Genomic DNA, 15,493 nt, shown 5'->3' on the forward strand with positions numbered 1-15,493 from the left:
CACCAACATTTTTTGATGCCCTTCCCCGGGGGCTGGTCGATATTGCCTCGGCTCAAAATACTGGGACAAAATTGACCAAAAGTATCTTCTTTTGGCCTGGTTAGACCACAATTTTTAAACATTCTAATTTTGACCCAAAATTTCTCAGTGAATATCAACAATATTTTAGTAGAGGGACAGCAGGAAGATTTGGAAATTTTTCACCTCTTGTTTACCCAGGTTGGTCCGTGAGGAACACATGCTAATCCATGGAAAACCATGGACCGTTCCAAGCTCATACAAATGCACAAGCCTGGATAGCCAGTGTAGGCTAGTATATGCATGCTGGCCTAGATAGCTTTGATAAACAAAGCAAGAAATGGAAGAAAATAGCTAGGAAAAAGAGAAAAGAGAGAAGGCCACTCCCAAACACAATTGTACAATTTTACTCTTAGCCCTTACTTCGTGAGAAAGGAAACTGGAATTCCAATCTCAGGCCCCGATGCAAAGGCTTTAATTTGGCCCCTTCTTAATTCTCCCACTCCTGTAGAAGAGTTTATACGCTGTCTTTTGAAGGTGGCTCCATCACCCAAACACCCCTCATATACCCCTAATTATGAGCTGTGGGGATTTGGCACTTTAAAAGAGGGGGCAGCACAGAAATGTGTGCAAAATGTCATGCTTGCTATGCTCATAAAACTATTTATGGACCGTTCACAAACACTTGTAAGGGGGGGGGGCTGATGCAAACACATGGGCACCATTATGTACATGTATCATTGACCCCTGGGCACCACAACCCCTGAACTACACCACTGAACACTAATTAAACTAATAGAGTGCAATTTGCACTAATTATGTTATGCTAAATGGTACTAAATGGCACAATTGTTTTTAAGTACCGCATTGTTACACCCACCCCACTATCATGACTATTTTTACAGTATAGGCATGGTAGGTGATCAGATCTATACCAAGTCACAGCACAGATCCTGGAATTTATTTCCAGGGTCTGTTTTCACTGTGGTTTTCACAACTACTAATCATGCTAATAGTCTCCCACAGTGAAAACATTTAATATGGCCATAAAACTAATTCCCCTTTGTTGTGCCCTCAAGTAATTTACCCAGGTCTTCCAGAAAAAAAGAGTATCTGATGTTGGAGTATAGTCCAAGAAGATTTGAATCTATAGACCTAGGTTTTGAATTTACTAGGTTTAATACCTGATCATCATGAAAGATTTCTTACTTCTGTGATCATATGTAGCATAAGTGAAATATTCAACCCTAACTCTAAACCTACAACTACTATAAAGTAACTATAAACTCAGCTATAACTCTAGACTCAACTATAACTCTCTAATTATAACTCTCAATCCAGCTACAATTCTAACTGCAACTATAAATGCAACTATAATCCAACTACAATTATAAATGATTATAAAAATGTGATTACAACTATAACTACAACTATAACTACAATGTCAATGATAAAAATACATTTACTCATTTGAAACAGACTCGCCCCAGGCCTTGTCTTTTGAGGCGAGTGAGAGCGATCACTCGCCATCACCCACCTAAAATGAAGGTGAGGAGAGTTTTTTATCACTCGCCTACATTTGGTGTAATACTAATACAAGTGATAAAAATCACTCGCCTACAGCTCACCTGCATGACCTGACAAGTTTTGAGGAGAGTGATTTGTCATTCGCCAGCAATTTTCAAAAGACAAGGCCTGTCGCTCAGAATTAAAAGTTCCACCAGGCACATGGTGAAGCTACCATGGACAACCATAGCACTTATTATTGGCAAATACATAACTCGCAGAACGTAAACAAGGACACACCCAGACATATGGTGGGGCAACCATATTGGGGACACAATAAACATGGCCGAGTCTGTACTCTCCTTATCTGTCTCCTTGTTACATATCTGATTTGCTTCAACCACAACCGGTTCCGCGACAATTGCGGTCATCAACATCATCTCCTCAGTTTCTTGACTCAGAACCCATAGTGTGTCATTTGCAGACAGATCTTTCTCATGCTTTAGACCAAAATAAACTTCCCATCCATATTAGGAATGCTCAGACTGTTGGTATTTTCAAGAAGCTGCTAAATGCCATCTATATCAACAAGCCTATCAGACTTGTGTCTGCCTTTCAGCGCCTTTTCAGAACAATTGACTTTTTGTTTATTGGTGCTTTATAAATTTCTGTTGTTGTTGTTATCTAAACTCTTTGAGGAATATTTGAGGAATCTACCTGGCTGTTGGCTGGAGTAGACACTACTTGACTCCAAGCTGTTGTTGATGCTGTTGTTGCTGATGTTGGTCCTAATGCATTCCCATTACTTGCTTCTCCGGTAGCTGAATATGTTGGCTGCAATCGTCCTCCTGATAACACAAGACACAGAATTACTTGTGAATAGAACTTTTTGTGTTTTATTTCGCACACAGAATATTATAAGCCTAAGAAATTAAAGGATGTCTCCGGCAATCACAACATTATACCTTATATGTTAGAAAAATAATTATCAAGCACGAATCACACAGTTTTAATTAAAACAAACTCATATTGACCATAAAAACGAATTAATACAGCCGTCTCTAAATACGCAATATTCAAATTTCCCGGGTGGTGAAATTGTCCAGTGCAATGACGTCCCAGAAATACTGATGTGTTTTCAAGTTTGTTTTGAATCTAATCAAGTTCTTGACAGAGCAAATTGAAAATTGCGGATTGTTCCAAATTTTGCAGCTGAAACATGGAAATGATCTGCTGCCACACTGGTTTCTGGCAACGCCTGAGAAACTGATGTTTACAAAGTGTCACCACCAGAATCTGGTAATCTGAGACTCTGCAGTTGTGTCCAAATTTACCTTTTGACTGCGTTTGTTTTTTTAACACAAATTTTTAGAAGTTCTTAGTCATAATGGTGTGGCAAGGCATGGGTGCCGATATGCACCTGCCCTATGGTGCTGATTGGCGCACAACCAAAGCTGTGTGAGAATATTTTCACGAGTCCGCATGATACGAACAGTAAGCTGTTCAGTCATCACTACAAGCATAACACAAATATATGTGCATTGAAGACAACAAAGGATTTAGTCTTAATCCCATGAGAACTATAATGCCAATTGACCAAAATGAATATTGTGTCCGATTTTGAACCAATAAAGGACGGTATTAATAAGATCATCTGCAAATGCAAGTTTAACTATATAAATAAAGTTTAAAGCCTAGTCATAATTGGCAATTGAAATGATCATTTCAAGTTATCAACCAATCAGAAATGCTGTTAGATGACCAGCAGTGTCCGGGGGTTAATTAATGTGCAGGCCTGCTCAAGGATGACAACACATGGTAGCATATGTGAGTGGCCCATCTGTTTTTCACAATAATTGTTTGAGATGTCAAAATAAATGGGCCTAAAGACTGACCTTTCTTTGATTTTGGTTTAGCCCCTTGCTGTGAGTTGCTGGTGCCTGTTGCCATGGCAGCAGCTTTGGCTGGTTGTCTGGGCAACCGTAGCCCAGCTTGTTGCTCTCCGACGACTGATGCTGTATTCTGTGGTTGTTCAATATGTTGATAAGTGGCTGCTCTTGCGTGGGGTTGGTGCATATAGTTAGAGGCACCATTAGGGTTGAGGTTGGTCATGTGCGGCTGTTGGACGTGTCCAGATTGGTCACTGTCTGTTGGGAATGGTCTAGACGGATGTTTATCGACACTGAAATAACAAAAGATTCAAAATCAAAGAACATTATGTGATCCATTCCTACAAAATCCCAGGAGCATGTAAAAGTTTATAAATCATTGCAGACCATTCATTTGGCTGCAAAGATTAGTCAATAAGCTGTGAAAAGAAACTGAAGTTAATTTTGTACCATGTATACTTTTGAAGACATGGTACAATGCAACTGTTCAGATGCAAAATGTGATATGCCATTTTAAAAGTACTACCGGTATCATGGCCAATGACTTACTAATTTTAAAAAATGTGACAAATGTTAATGGAATGTGTCTTTAATGCCCTTTATCTCACAATAATTGGGTCTTCCCATGCACATGTTGCTGGGTTTTGTAGGAATATGTCACATCCATTAGTTGCAATGAATGATTAATCAGGATTGCTGGCAATTTTCAGCCCAAATCAAGGGTCAAATCATCGAAAAATCAACTAATTTTCTTTTTACCATTGGTTTCTATGGCACAGGAAACTACCGGAAGTTGTGGGAGCTAATGTCAAAAAGTCGCCCATTTACTTTTATACCATAGGTTTCTATGGGATAGAAAATTGTCAAAAGTTATGGGGAAAATCTTCATAAGTCACCCAATTGGGCTACCAAATAGCAGGTTTGGCAACCCTGTGATTAATTGCCTGTAATGTGCATGAGTTTACTGATAGATATAGTGTGTCTTGTCTCAAGTTGAGGATAATGCCATGTTGAATTACACAGTGGTAGATTCGAATTGTGTGCCCTAACCCAATACCACAGGGCAGGGTCTTAGCTAGAAATTGAGGGTTGCCCGTCATTTGAATAAAACTGCCTGTCCTAATTTGACCTAATAATTAAAACATTTACCAGCCATCTTTAGCCCATTGGGGGTTCAAAGAGTTCAAATATGTGCTGACAGTGATTATGGCCTTGTTCTACAAATTGGGTCTACTAAAAAGGTCAATTAGCATCTCAAAACATACAATTTATAATGTAGCATCTGTCAAAGGCATTAATTTTTCCTGTCCCAGGAGCAAACTCAGCGTCTAAAATGACGGCCAGACGGGTGGCTAGCTAAGACACTGCCACAGGGTGTACACACATGCATGTGATTTGTCTGTACGATTTGAATCGGTGTGTTCTCGCGGCTGCTTCGCCACTGTTAAATCGAACATGGCATTATTCTCAACATCAGATAAGACACACTATAGCATGTGCACTCAGTTACAAGAAATAAACAATGTGTTAACTGATGCATATCCCAGGTATTAAATCAATCATTCATACTGCTGCTAATGGATATTAAACCTAACCCAAACTTGAAACAAGAGCACCAATGGCGCTGTGGCTCTACGCTTTTTTGTGGGAAAGCAATTGTTCTTGGAGTCGAATGCGCAACAGGTTGGTAGCTTTATGGAAAGGTTGGGTAGGTCGGTCAATTTTTAAACCTTCAGTTTGAAAAAATTCCCCAAATATTCAATACGGTCCTTGAAACTCGATGCGGGGTCAATCTTCCTCCGCCACATTGTTATTTTTGCAGCATTATTATTTTTTGCAGCATTACTATTACTTAGTTGCAAAATCTGAAAAATTCATTATTGTGCAAATTACTACTGAACCAGCAAGAATAATTTGTTCTGCAAAATTTTAAAATCCTTTTTTAGTATTTGAAGCTTTCAACAACTATAGAAAGCCTTGGCAACTATTAGAATTCATCTAAATTGACCTCAGACGACCCCGAAATGACCTTCCAAAAATTTGACTTCAAATGTTGACTGTACCCACCAAGTTTCATGCCCATAGGACTGTTTTTAGTAATTTGACCTCAGGTGACCCCTGGCTGACTCGAAATGAGCTTCCAAAATTTGACTCTAAATGTTGACTGTACGCACCAAGTTTCATGCACATACAACAGTTCTTAGTAATTTGACCTCAGATGACCCCTGGGTGACACCGGTTGACCCTGAAATGACCTTCTAAAAATTTGACTCCAAATGGTGACTGTACCCACCAAGTTTCATGCCCATATGACAGTTTTGGTAATTTGACCTCAGATGACCCTGGATGACCTCAGGTGACCCTGACCCACTAACCAATACAAACTTGTTCTGCCTGGGGTCAAGATGCACCCACCAAATTGGAGGAACATGCGACCTCACAAAATTTGGCTCCAAATGTTGACTGTATCCAGTTTCATGTTCATACAACAGTTTTTTAGTAATATGACCTCAGATGACCCCTGGGTGACCCCAAAATGACCTTCCCAAAATTCTGATTCCAAATGTTGACTGTACCCACCAAGTTTCATGTCCATACGACAGTTTTAGTAATTTGACCTCAGATGACCCCGATGACCCCAAAATGACCTTCCCAAAATTTGACTCCAAATGTTGACTGTACCCACCAAGTTTCATGCCCATACGACAATTTTTAGTAATTTGACCTCAGGTGACCCCTAGGTGACCCCGGATGACCTCAGGTGACCTTGACCCACTAACCAATACAAACTTATGCTGGGGTCAAGATGCACCTAGAACCAGGGATCTATCGATGATTTTGTTTTTGGGTGGATCACCGCATAGGCATTTTACACATAAAATACACGTAACCCACACACAACGCAATTGAATAACAGACCAGCAGTGCCGCTTGGTTACCAGTTGTTCTCATTTATGTAATCAGCAATTGGATGTTGACTGTATCCAGTTTCATGTTCATACAACAGTTTTTTAGTAATATGACCCCTGGGTGACCCCAAAATGACCTTCCCAAAATTTTGATTCCAAATGTTGATTGTACCCACCAAGTTTCATGTCCATACGACAGTTTTTAGTAATTTGACCTTGGATGACCCCAAAATGACCTTCCCAAAATTTGACTCCAAATGTTGACTGTACCCACCAAGTTTCATGCCCATACGACAATTTTTAGTAATTTGACCTCAGGTGACCCCGGATGACCTCAAAATGACCTTCCCAAAAATTTGACTCCAAAGGTTGACTGTACCCACCTAGTTTCATGCCCATACGACAATTTTAGTATCTTCCCAAAATTTGACTTTATATGTTGACCCACCAAGTTTCATGCCCATACTTGTTTTTAGTAATTTGACCTCAGATGACCCCTGGGTGACCCCAGATGACCTTCCCAAAATTTGACTCCAAATGTTGACTGTACCCACAGTTTCATGCCCCTACAACAGTTTTTGCAAATTTGACCTCAGATGACCCCTGGATGACCTCAGGTGACCTTGACCCACTAACCAATACAAACTTATGCTGGGGTCAAGATGCACCTAGAACCAGGGATCTATACGATGATTTTGTTTTTTGGGTGGATCTCCGCATAGGCATTTTACACATAAAATACACGTAACCCACACACAACGCAATTGAATAACAGACCAGCAGTGCCGCTTGGTTACCAGTTGTTCTCATTTATGTAATCAGCAATTGGAGCCTACAAAATGTGGTGCATTTATAGTGTCACGGTACTAACATGTGATATCGAGAATTTACACAAATTTTACGGTAAAAAAATCAGTCATAGGCCTACACAGAAAGGATAAAATTGAATTGAGAAAATATTGTATGTGTGACTTGTTGTACTAAAGATGCATCCACCCACCAAGTTAGAGGAACATGCTTCCCCTACTATGCTAGTCTGAGGTGCTCTGATGATATACTCTGGCGATAACACTCGATCGCCATGCAATCTAAGTTTTGTAGGCCAGTGGGACAACGGAATCACTACGTGAACGAGCTACTACTACACAGACAGACAAACAGATTCTAGTGAATTAAATAGTGATGATCAGTTGTAGCAACTACAAATTTCGAATTGAACCCCCACCCTTATGCAGTGTTTGTGACCAAAACTTACAGCATAACAGCATTACTTTATCAAATTCGGAAGACTGAACATCGGCACTATCGCCGTTTCATACAGTCACTTCCGGGTCCATTTTATCACTATCTAGCCATCAATCCATTTCAGAATCCGAATTGATGCAGAATTTATCCTCATCTATCAAACACTCATGATTTTCTTATTCATCTGAAACATTTGCGACATATTTATGATATTAAATGTTGGCAAAACTGCATCACTGCAACTGCATCGAAAAGATACGACTTTAGATTGTTTTATTTGTTTATCATAAACACATGGGCAAATGATAAAGGGCCGAGATACCTGTGAGATCCTGAATACATGAATGGTCAGTCTATACTCTCTACACGGCCGCTGTGGTTCGGATCGCTCCACTTCTAGTGTGAGCGAAAGCGGGGCCAAAGCGGCTGATGTAGAGACTGAAAATATATTCATTCATAAAACTCACGGCGCGTCGATTATACTACGGGTGACGTCAGTATGAATTGAAAACATCAGCAAATAAATTGTTGACATTTTCTTTCCAGATTTATGAAGAAAATATGAATGTTTTTCAACAGATCATCAAATTACTTTATTATATTTTTTTTCAATTGGTAGCGTTACCCACACGCTTTATAATTATATATTGCTCCCACGCTTTTTAGAAACCCACCCTTTATTCCGCAAAATTGTAATTTTACAGATTTTCAGAATTTAACCCACGCTGTAGAAAGCGTGCCAGACAAACAATGATAATGAATAGCCAGATGTGACCTTCGCTGTCGAGACGTTGTTTTCAGGGTTGTCAAACCCGCGATTTGGTAACCCAATTAGGCGACTTTTGAAGATTTTCCCCGGGACAATTTCCTGCCCCATAGAATACAAAGGGTAAAGAAAAAAATTGGGCGACTTTTCGATTATTTGACCTGCGATTCGGGCTGAATTTTTTTGGCAACCCTGGTTATTTAGCGTTAATTTAACTAAATTACTACGCCGCTGGTCTCTAAATATTTTGAAGTGTTGTCCCATGGTAACAAAACTCCCGAGACCTCAATAAACAATCTGGACAAAGGAATCATCCAATCACGTTTCTATCCATGTGAGATCACCGCAAAAATTCATGATAAAAGGTCACTTTCCCCAAAGAAAAATAGTGCAATCCGTCAATTCCCGCCATGATCTCACAATTTAAATTACTCAGACCAAAATAATCTCTAGCGCATACAGGGAACCAAGCAAAACGATAGAAATGACTTGTTTCTCATGACGACTTTTGACTTTTCTCACTTCAAAATAAGTACTTTCCCCACCCCAAATTCACTTCTAAAGGAGTGCAATCGATTGCTAAATAACTATGCAAACATTGGAGCGTAATTTCAAAGCCAGATATCATACACAAAAGAAGCCTTAGCATAAAAAGCAATAATGCAAGTGGCCAAAATATGTAGCAAAAATACAGTCCTCACTGACTGCAATGACTAAGGCTCACTAGCTCCGCTAAGAGCCAATAAAACACACTATAGATAAGGTGAGCTCAATGTTTATCAACAAAGGCAAGGGACTGGTATATCGATATGCTTGAGTGAACCCCATGCAACTACTACACTGTCTGTTCAATAGTCTTAATGTGATATGTTTAGAAACACAAGCCCTGAACAAAATATGACGCACGCGCATACTGTCGGGCAAAAAACAATGGAAAATGTGATGACGTGTGTGCATACTGCCAGGCATTGACGTCAGAAGTCAACTCATCTATAGCATGTGCACTCAGTTACAAGAAATAAACAATGTGTTAACTGATGCGTATCCCAGGTATTAAATCAATCATTCATACTGCTGCAGCTAATGGATATTAAACCTAACCCATTCATACAGAGGTAATCAGAAACCATCTCAGCTCACCATGCCTTCCCATGATGCATTGCTGGTAAGGTGATCAAACAAATAGAATCTTGCTTATTTTTGCTAAAATATGATTGTAATTATTCACTGAAACACCGACAAAGTCAATGCATGTTGCTCAAACCCCATAAAGCAATAATTGTCTGAAAATTTCAACATTTTGAAATATTTTTGCACTGATTTCTAGACACCACGATGCATTGTGGGATATATAAAGGCACTAGAATAATGCATGCTGGGATAGCATGATTGTCTGCTGCAACACCAGCTAATGCTTTAAATTAACATAATTTGACATTTAAAATCGTTTGACGTCAATGATGAAACAAAATATGCCATCCAATTCCATTTTCAGTTTTATTCCAAAAAGGTATTCTTTTTAAGAAATCTCATAACTTTCTCATTTCTGACAAAATTATAAATTGGACCATGTTTATTGTTGAGAAATTTAAAATTACAAACAATCACACATATATGAAGATTTAGAACAAAATTTAAATAATTTGGGGTTGGTAGTATTATTTATTTTCAGCAAAATGCCAAAAGTTGCTTGAGACAATGATTTTTTACTGTTTGATCAGTTGTAGATACATGTAAAGTTTACATGTATCTACAACTGATCAAACAGTAAAAAATCAGTTCTGCACTTTTGCATCTTTTTGTTTTGGCAAGCAACTATATAGATTAATCACAATTTTGTGAAATTTAAATTGAAACATTTTTACAATTTTCAAAATTTTATTTCTTTACAGGTGGGACAATAAATTTTGTGAAAATAGATCCGCAGAAAAAAGAGACTTAAAAATTCTCTTAAAAAACACAATTGTGAATCAACGTCGCTCTCAAAATTTCTGAAATATTCCTGCAGGCAAAAATTCCTTGCTTTACAGTAACTTTCAAATGAAATATACAATAAAAACTTACTCTTGCTGTGTCTTGAAGTGAACGGTGCCAATATCATTATGAAATTGCCTCTTCTCACCTGCTGTGTATCTGGGGGAAAACAAAACAAAGTTTAGAAATACTTCCAAATAATCATACATCAGCATACAAATTTAATAAATAAAAATTCATGATGGGATACTTTTGACCAGGGTTTGGTTTTTGCCGGCAAAAACCTGTTTTTGCCGGCAAAGTGGCAAAAACCTGGCAAAAACTGTTTTTGCCTGGTTTAAACGGGCAAAAAAGGCAAAAACTCACATATAGTCAATCAAATATTAAAAAGTGACACAGAAAGCTCATAAACAGTAACACACAACTTTTAATGATATGCAACATATTTTTTGTCTCATCAAGTCCTTAAAATGAAAAAGTTTTGAATTTGATATATGCCACATTTCGATTAAATGCACTTGAGCAATGAAAAGGCATGCCTTTAATATCTTAATATATTGCTTATAATTACAAAATCTGGCCTTGTTACACTCGGAAACTTATTTTTGTAACTTAATGAGATGAAAAAACTGAATATAAATCACTTTTTTAGTTTTTGCCGGTAAAAACTGTTTTTGCCAAGTGGTTAAAACCGCGGTTAAAACCGCGGTTTTTCCACCTGCGAACCCTGCTTTTGACGGGTGTGCCACCTGAGCTTCAGGACCAATTGAAGAGGAAATTCAGTTATGTCCAGATTCATAGTCTCTGGATCACAAGCTTTAACATGATATAACTTGTCAGGGTTGCTCCCTCACTTGGTCTTCATAAGTCAATATTTCAATGAGGAATTCTTTTGTTTCCTGACATGAACCATATCTCCTTTACTTTCCTGGTAACTTTCCTCACATTTTGTGAAAACAGGTCTCAATTTTTACTCAAAAATGGTGATTTTAGGAAATATGAACATATGTCTGATGATTATCTGTTAAAAGCTACCCATTTTTGCAGATTTTGGACAACAATTTTTCAAAACATAGACCTGTGTCTCATGGCTCGAATAAGTGGGGAATTTGGGAAGATCATTCCCAGGAAATGTTGGTGTTTGGAGGGAAATTCTGGTATTTGGAGGGAAATTGTGTCTTTTTTGTATATAAAAACAAGCTAACAATTGTGGGAAATGTGCTTGCTTCCTGGGAAATTAACATTTTTTCGAGCCCTGCTGTGTCTAAGGATTTTGGTGAAAACTCTACCCCTATGTTTTATAGCCTATTATCAGACCCCCAGATTATATATAGTATGATATAGAATTTGAAAGGTTCTGTTTTGACTGTTGGTACATGCACACTGCTCCCGGTTCCACAAAAATACAGTGGTATTTTGGGGGATTAAAAAATATTACTTGGTTTTGCTAAAAACAAAGTCCTTTAGAACTAACTGCCAACAAAAGCCAAATTCTAACACTTAGCCAATATTTGAAATAAGGTAAAGATGTGTACAAAGTCAAATACCAGTGTATATATGCACTCTATCTCTAACTAAACCAATTATTTATAATTAACATAACATACTATTTTTTCAATCCCAAAAATGAGTGCTGTAATTGGGAGTAGGCACACTACACTGTGAGGTAGCACACTAGTTCACTACCACACCATATTTTGAAATACCACACTTCCTTCCTTCCTCCCCACAGAAGATATCTCACTCTTCCCAGAATCCTTTGCAACATGATGCATCGCCTCAGTTCATCAAATGACATTCCCGCTATTTTGTACAGGTTCCCTTTGTTTTCATTTTGAGAATAGACAGCCTAATTATGGGTCGTTAGTCAAGAAATAACCACATTTTGCAAAATCTGTTCATTGAGGTACTTTTTGTCACTATCGACCCATGTTGCACTAGATAGCAAATCAGTACAGGAAATTAAAATGGGAGAAATGCATTATGGGAAGTGTAAGATATATTTTCTCTGCTACCTCCCTACCGAGCCAAATGAGTATAACAACAATGGTACCAAGAATAAGTAGTGTATGGAATAACAATGCATTATAGTATAATTGGTATTCTTAGAGCCACAAAACTGATCAGAAAAGCTTTTAGAAAAATATGCGGAATGCACATTCTGTGCCACATTCCAAATGGCGGACGTTGGCTGGTAAGGGGAAAAAGATGTTTTTGTATGTTTATTTAATCAAGGAATCCTGTCCAAGAGAGCCATTCTAAGCCAGAAATAGGCTACAATCCAAAAGCTACATTTGAAAGTGGCGCTTTAAAGGAATTTTATTTAGTTGAGGTTTAACCTACCCAGTCAAATTCTGGAAGACAGGTGGTCCCTGGTAGTCATCCGGATTGTATCCAACGGCGGCCTCTTCAGAGATTTCTAACACAAAGAGGAAGGCACAAAACCGACACAACACATTAGATATTAAGGCAACGAAAAAAAACAGTTTTACATGTGGACTTTTCTTTGCAGGGTTGGTCGGTCAGGATTTTTTAAAGGCTAAAATGACCCTAAAATGTCACAGAAAGCTTGCAAAATCTCACAAATTTTTTTCAAACATTTTCAGTCAAAACCAAATAACTTTGGCCAAAAATGGCTGATTTTACATGATTTTTAGCAAAATGAAGAAAAAAAATCCTAAATCCTTGATTGGGTGTATTTTCCCCGACAAAAATATGGGGAGGGGCATGTGTCCACTGGCCACCACTTTGTGCACACCACTGGTGACCCCCAAAGGGAGCGAAAATAACCCACAGTTAGTGAATCGCTACTCTAGATAAAGCAACTTTTTGTCCAGTCAGGTTAGCTCAATCGATAAGGCGTTCGACTATGGTGCAAGAGGTTGTGGGTTCGAACCCTGGCGGTGGTTAGTGCGCTTGAAATTCCCCTGGACAAGGAACTTACTGCTAATTGTCTTGTTGAAACCCGTACAAAACTTGAGGAGCTGATCCTGGCTGTGAAGGTCAATTGTGGAATGTCTAGGGTGTGCGCTTCTTAAACAAGTCCCTATATTGATGTTTAATGGTTTTGTGGAATGATGTGGGGCCGTAGTGTTCAGCGATAATCTGTAAAGTGTGCCGAGGCATATGGATCAATGTCTAGGCATTGTGCCTGTGCGTAGCGCACTATAAATCACTGCACTTTTTATACAAGTTGTACCTACCATTGTCCCAGTCCTCTTCTGCATCTGGTTCTACATCTCTATCATAATTCGGTAAGGAAGTGCATCCTTTGGTGTTAAAACCACTTTGGTGTACTCCGGCAAGTCTTTGTTCTGTTGAATGAAAAACATACAAATGTCTATTAATGTGCCTAAAACTTTCTACTTTTGACTATGGGGCAAAGCCAGGAGAACCCACCCGGCACTGATTAAGCTTAAAAAAGTTTATTTATAAAAAGATATATTTTCGTAAAATATCAAGAGCTGATCTCAAGAACCACTGAACCAATACTGGGCTTGTTTATACTCATTTTAATGTATTTTTCATGCTGATTCCAAATATGGTCATGAAAATGTACAATTCTTTAATTTTGTTTTAAACTTGTATGTAGTCGACACATACTGGTAAGAAAATGCTACACCAAATGTTCACCAAGCATAATTGTCAATCTAAAAAAGGGAATCATTCATTTTGGTATTACGGTATTTTGTAAATGAATCTTAATATACCCGTATTGGTCCGAGTATAGACCACTTGACATGTGACGTCATTGCCCGGCAGTATCACGCATTATGGTACTTTCCATTGTTCTTTGCCCTGCAGTGTGCGTGCGCATCGTAGTCTGCTCAGGGCATGTGTATTTTAAATCTCCCACCACACTTCATATAGTACAAGAAAGCCATTGAACAGTGAAGCGGTTCGTTCGGGCATATCGACAGACCAATCCCTTGCTTTTGTTGATAAACAATGATGTAAAGTGGTCTATAGTCCCACCGTTTTTATGTGAAAATTTTTCACAATTGGGGGTGGGATTATACTCAATTAAAAAAAAAAAAAAATTTAAAGTTTTTTTTTTTTTTTGGTTTTGGGAGTGACCCTGGACCTAGATGCTAGGATCATTCATGGTTGACCTAAAAAAAAAAAAAAAAAATCAAGATGATTTGTATTTTTAATATGAAAATTGATAATTTGTATTCATGTCATACTCTATTAAAGGTCCGTAACCCGATCGACAGCATCATCCCCCCGATTTTTTTCATTGTTGATGAGGTTTTGGTATCACATGATAGATACTATTTTTCTCATTACTATCCTGAAATTTGATGCTCCAAGTCGACGTATTTCCGGAGAAATCATGAAACACAGCGGCTTTTACAGGTTACCAGTTTGTAAATACTAGAACTTACTTCAGATTTATGGGTACGGGATGAATTGCGAATCATGAGTCTCCTCAACAGCTACTTTGGTTTCGCGTCATACACATTCTGTGAAAAAAGCGAACCACACTAACTGCTGAGGAGACGGTGCGCCGATATATTTATAAAACTTCCACGTCGGACGTAGTGGGCCGAATAGCTCAATTAGTTAGCGCATCATGCTTCACCCGTGAGGTACCCGGTTCAAAATCCGGTATCGGAAGATTTTTTTCCTCTCCATTTTTAACCCAAACCTTTTTATATTCATTTGAAATGTACATATTGCAAGGGGAAATATATTTTGTTTCCTTTTTTCTGAAACGTACGAAAAACAACAACAAATATTTTCCGTTCAATACGGGCCGGCATTGTACAGCATGTCAGCATTCGTCATCTGAACGGGAATTGTTGTTGTTGCTTGCCTGCCCAGAATGCAATTCACGTATACCAAGGTATTGGATTGCAAATTTGGCTATTTATTCACATTTACGCTGAAAATGCTCTCGTTTTTCACACAAAGCAGCATAAAGGGGCGATATTTGATATTATTATGTAATTTTAAAGACAATCCATATCCAAAACCAATAGGGTTACCCCCCTTTAATGATTTCAAAATGCATTGAACTTGAATGTCCAGGGACACTCCCAAAACCTTATTTTTTTTTTACAATTTCTGAAATTTTTCGAAAAATGGGGGGTGGGACTATACTCGAACGTGGGACTATACTCGGACGAATACAGTAAATTCATGCAGGGCTACATATAAAAATCATCCTTGCAAACAGACCT

The 15,493-nt window shown here is 38.3% G+C and overlaps 1 protein-coding gene across 1 annotated transcript in view; it reads right to left on the minus strand.

The window, feature by feature from the left end:
• Positions 1-2,208: 2,208 nt before the first annotated feature.
• Positions 2,209-15,493, minus strand: part of LOC140163220 (uncharacterized) — a 31,924-nt gene continuing 18,639 nt past the window's right edge. The window contains exons 4-8 of the mRNA XM_072186616.1: positions 13,511-13,621; positions 12,651-12,726; positions 10,398-10,466; positions 3,420-3,706; positions 2,209-2,372 (exon numbers count right to left, since the gene is read on the minus strand). Of these exons, the coding sequence (XP_072042717.1) occupies positions 2,209-2,372; positions 3,420-3,706; positions 10,398-10,466; positions 12,651-12,726; positions 13,511-13,621 (707 nt within the window). The remainder of the gene's footprint in view (positions 2,373-3,419; positions 3,707-10,397; positions 10,467-12,650; positions 12,727-13,510; positions 13,622-15,493) is intronic.

Source organism: Amphiura filiformis, chromosome 10 (genome assembly GCF_039555335.1).
Source record: "Amphiura filiformis chromosome 10, Afil_fr2py, whole genome shotgun sequence".
NCBI classification, from domain to species: domain Eukaryota; kingdom Metazoa; phylum Echinodermata; class Ophiuroidea; order Amphilepidida; family Amphiuridae; genus Amphiura; species Amphiura filiformis.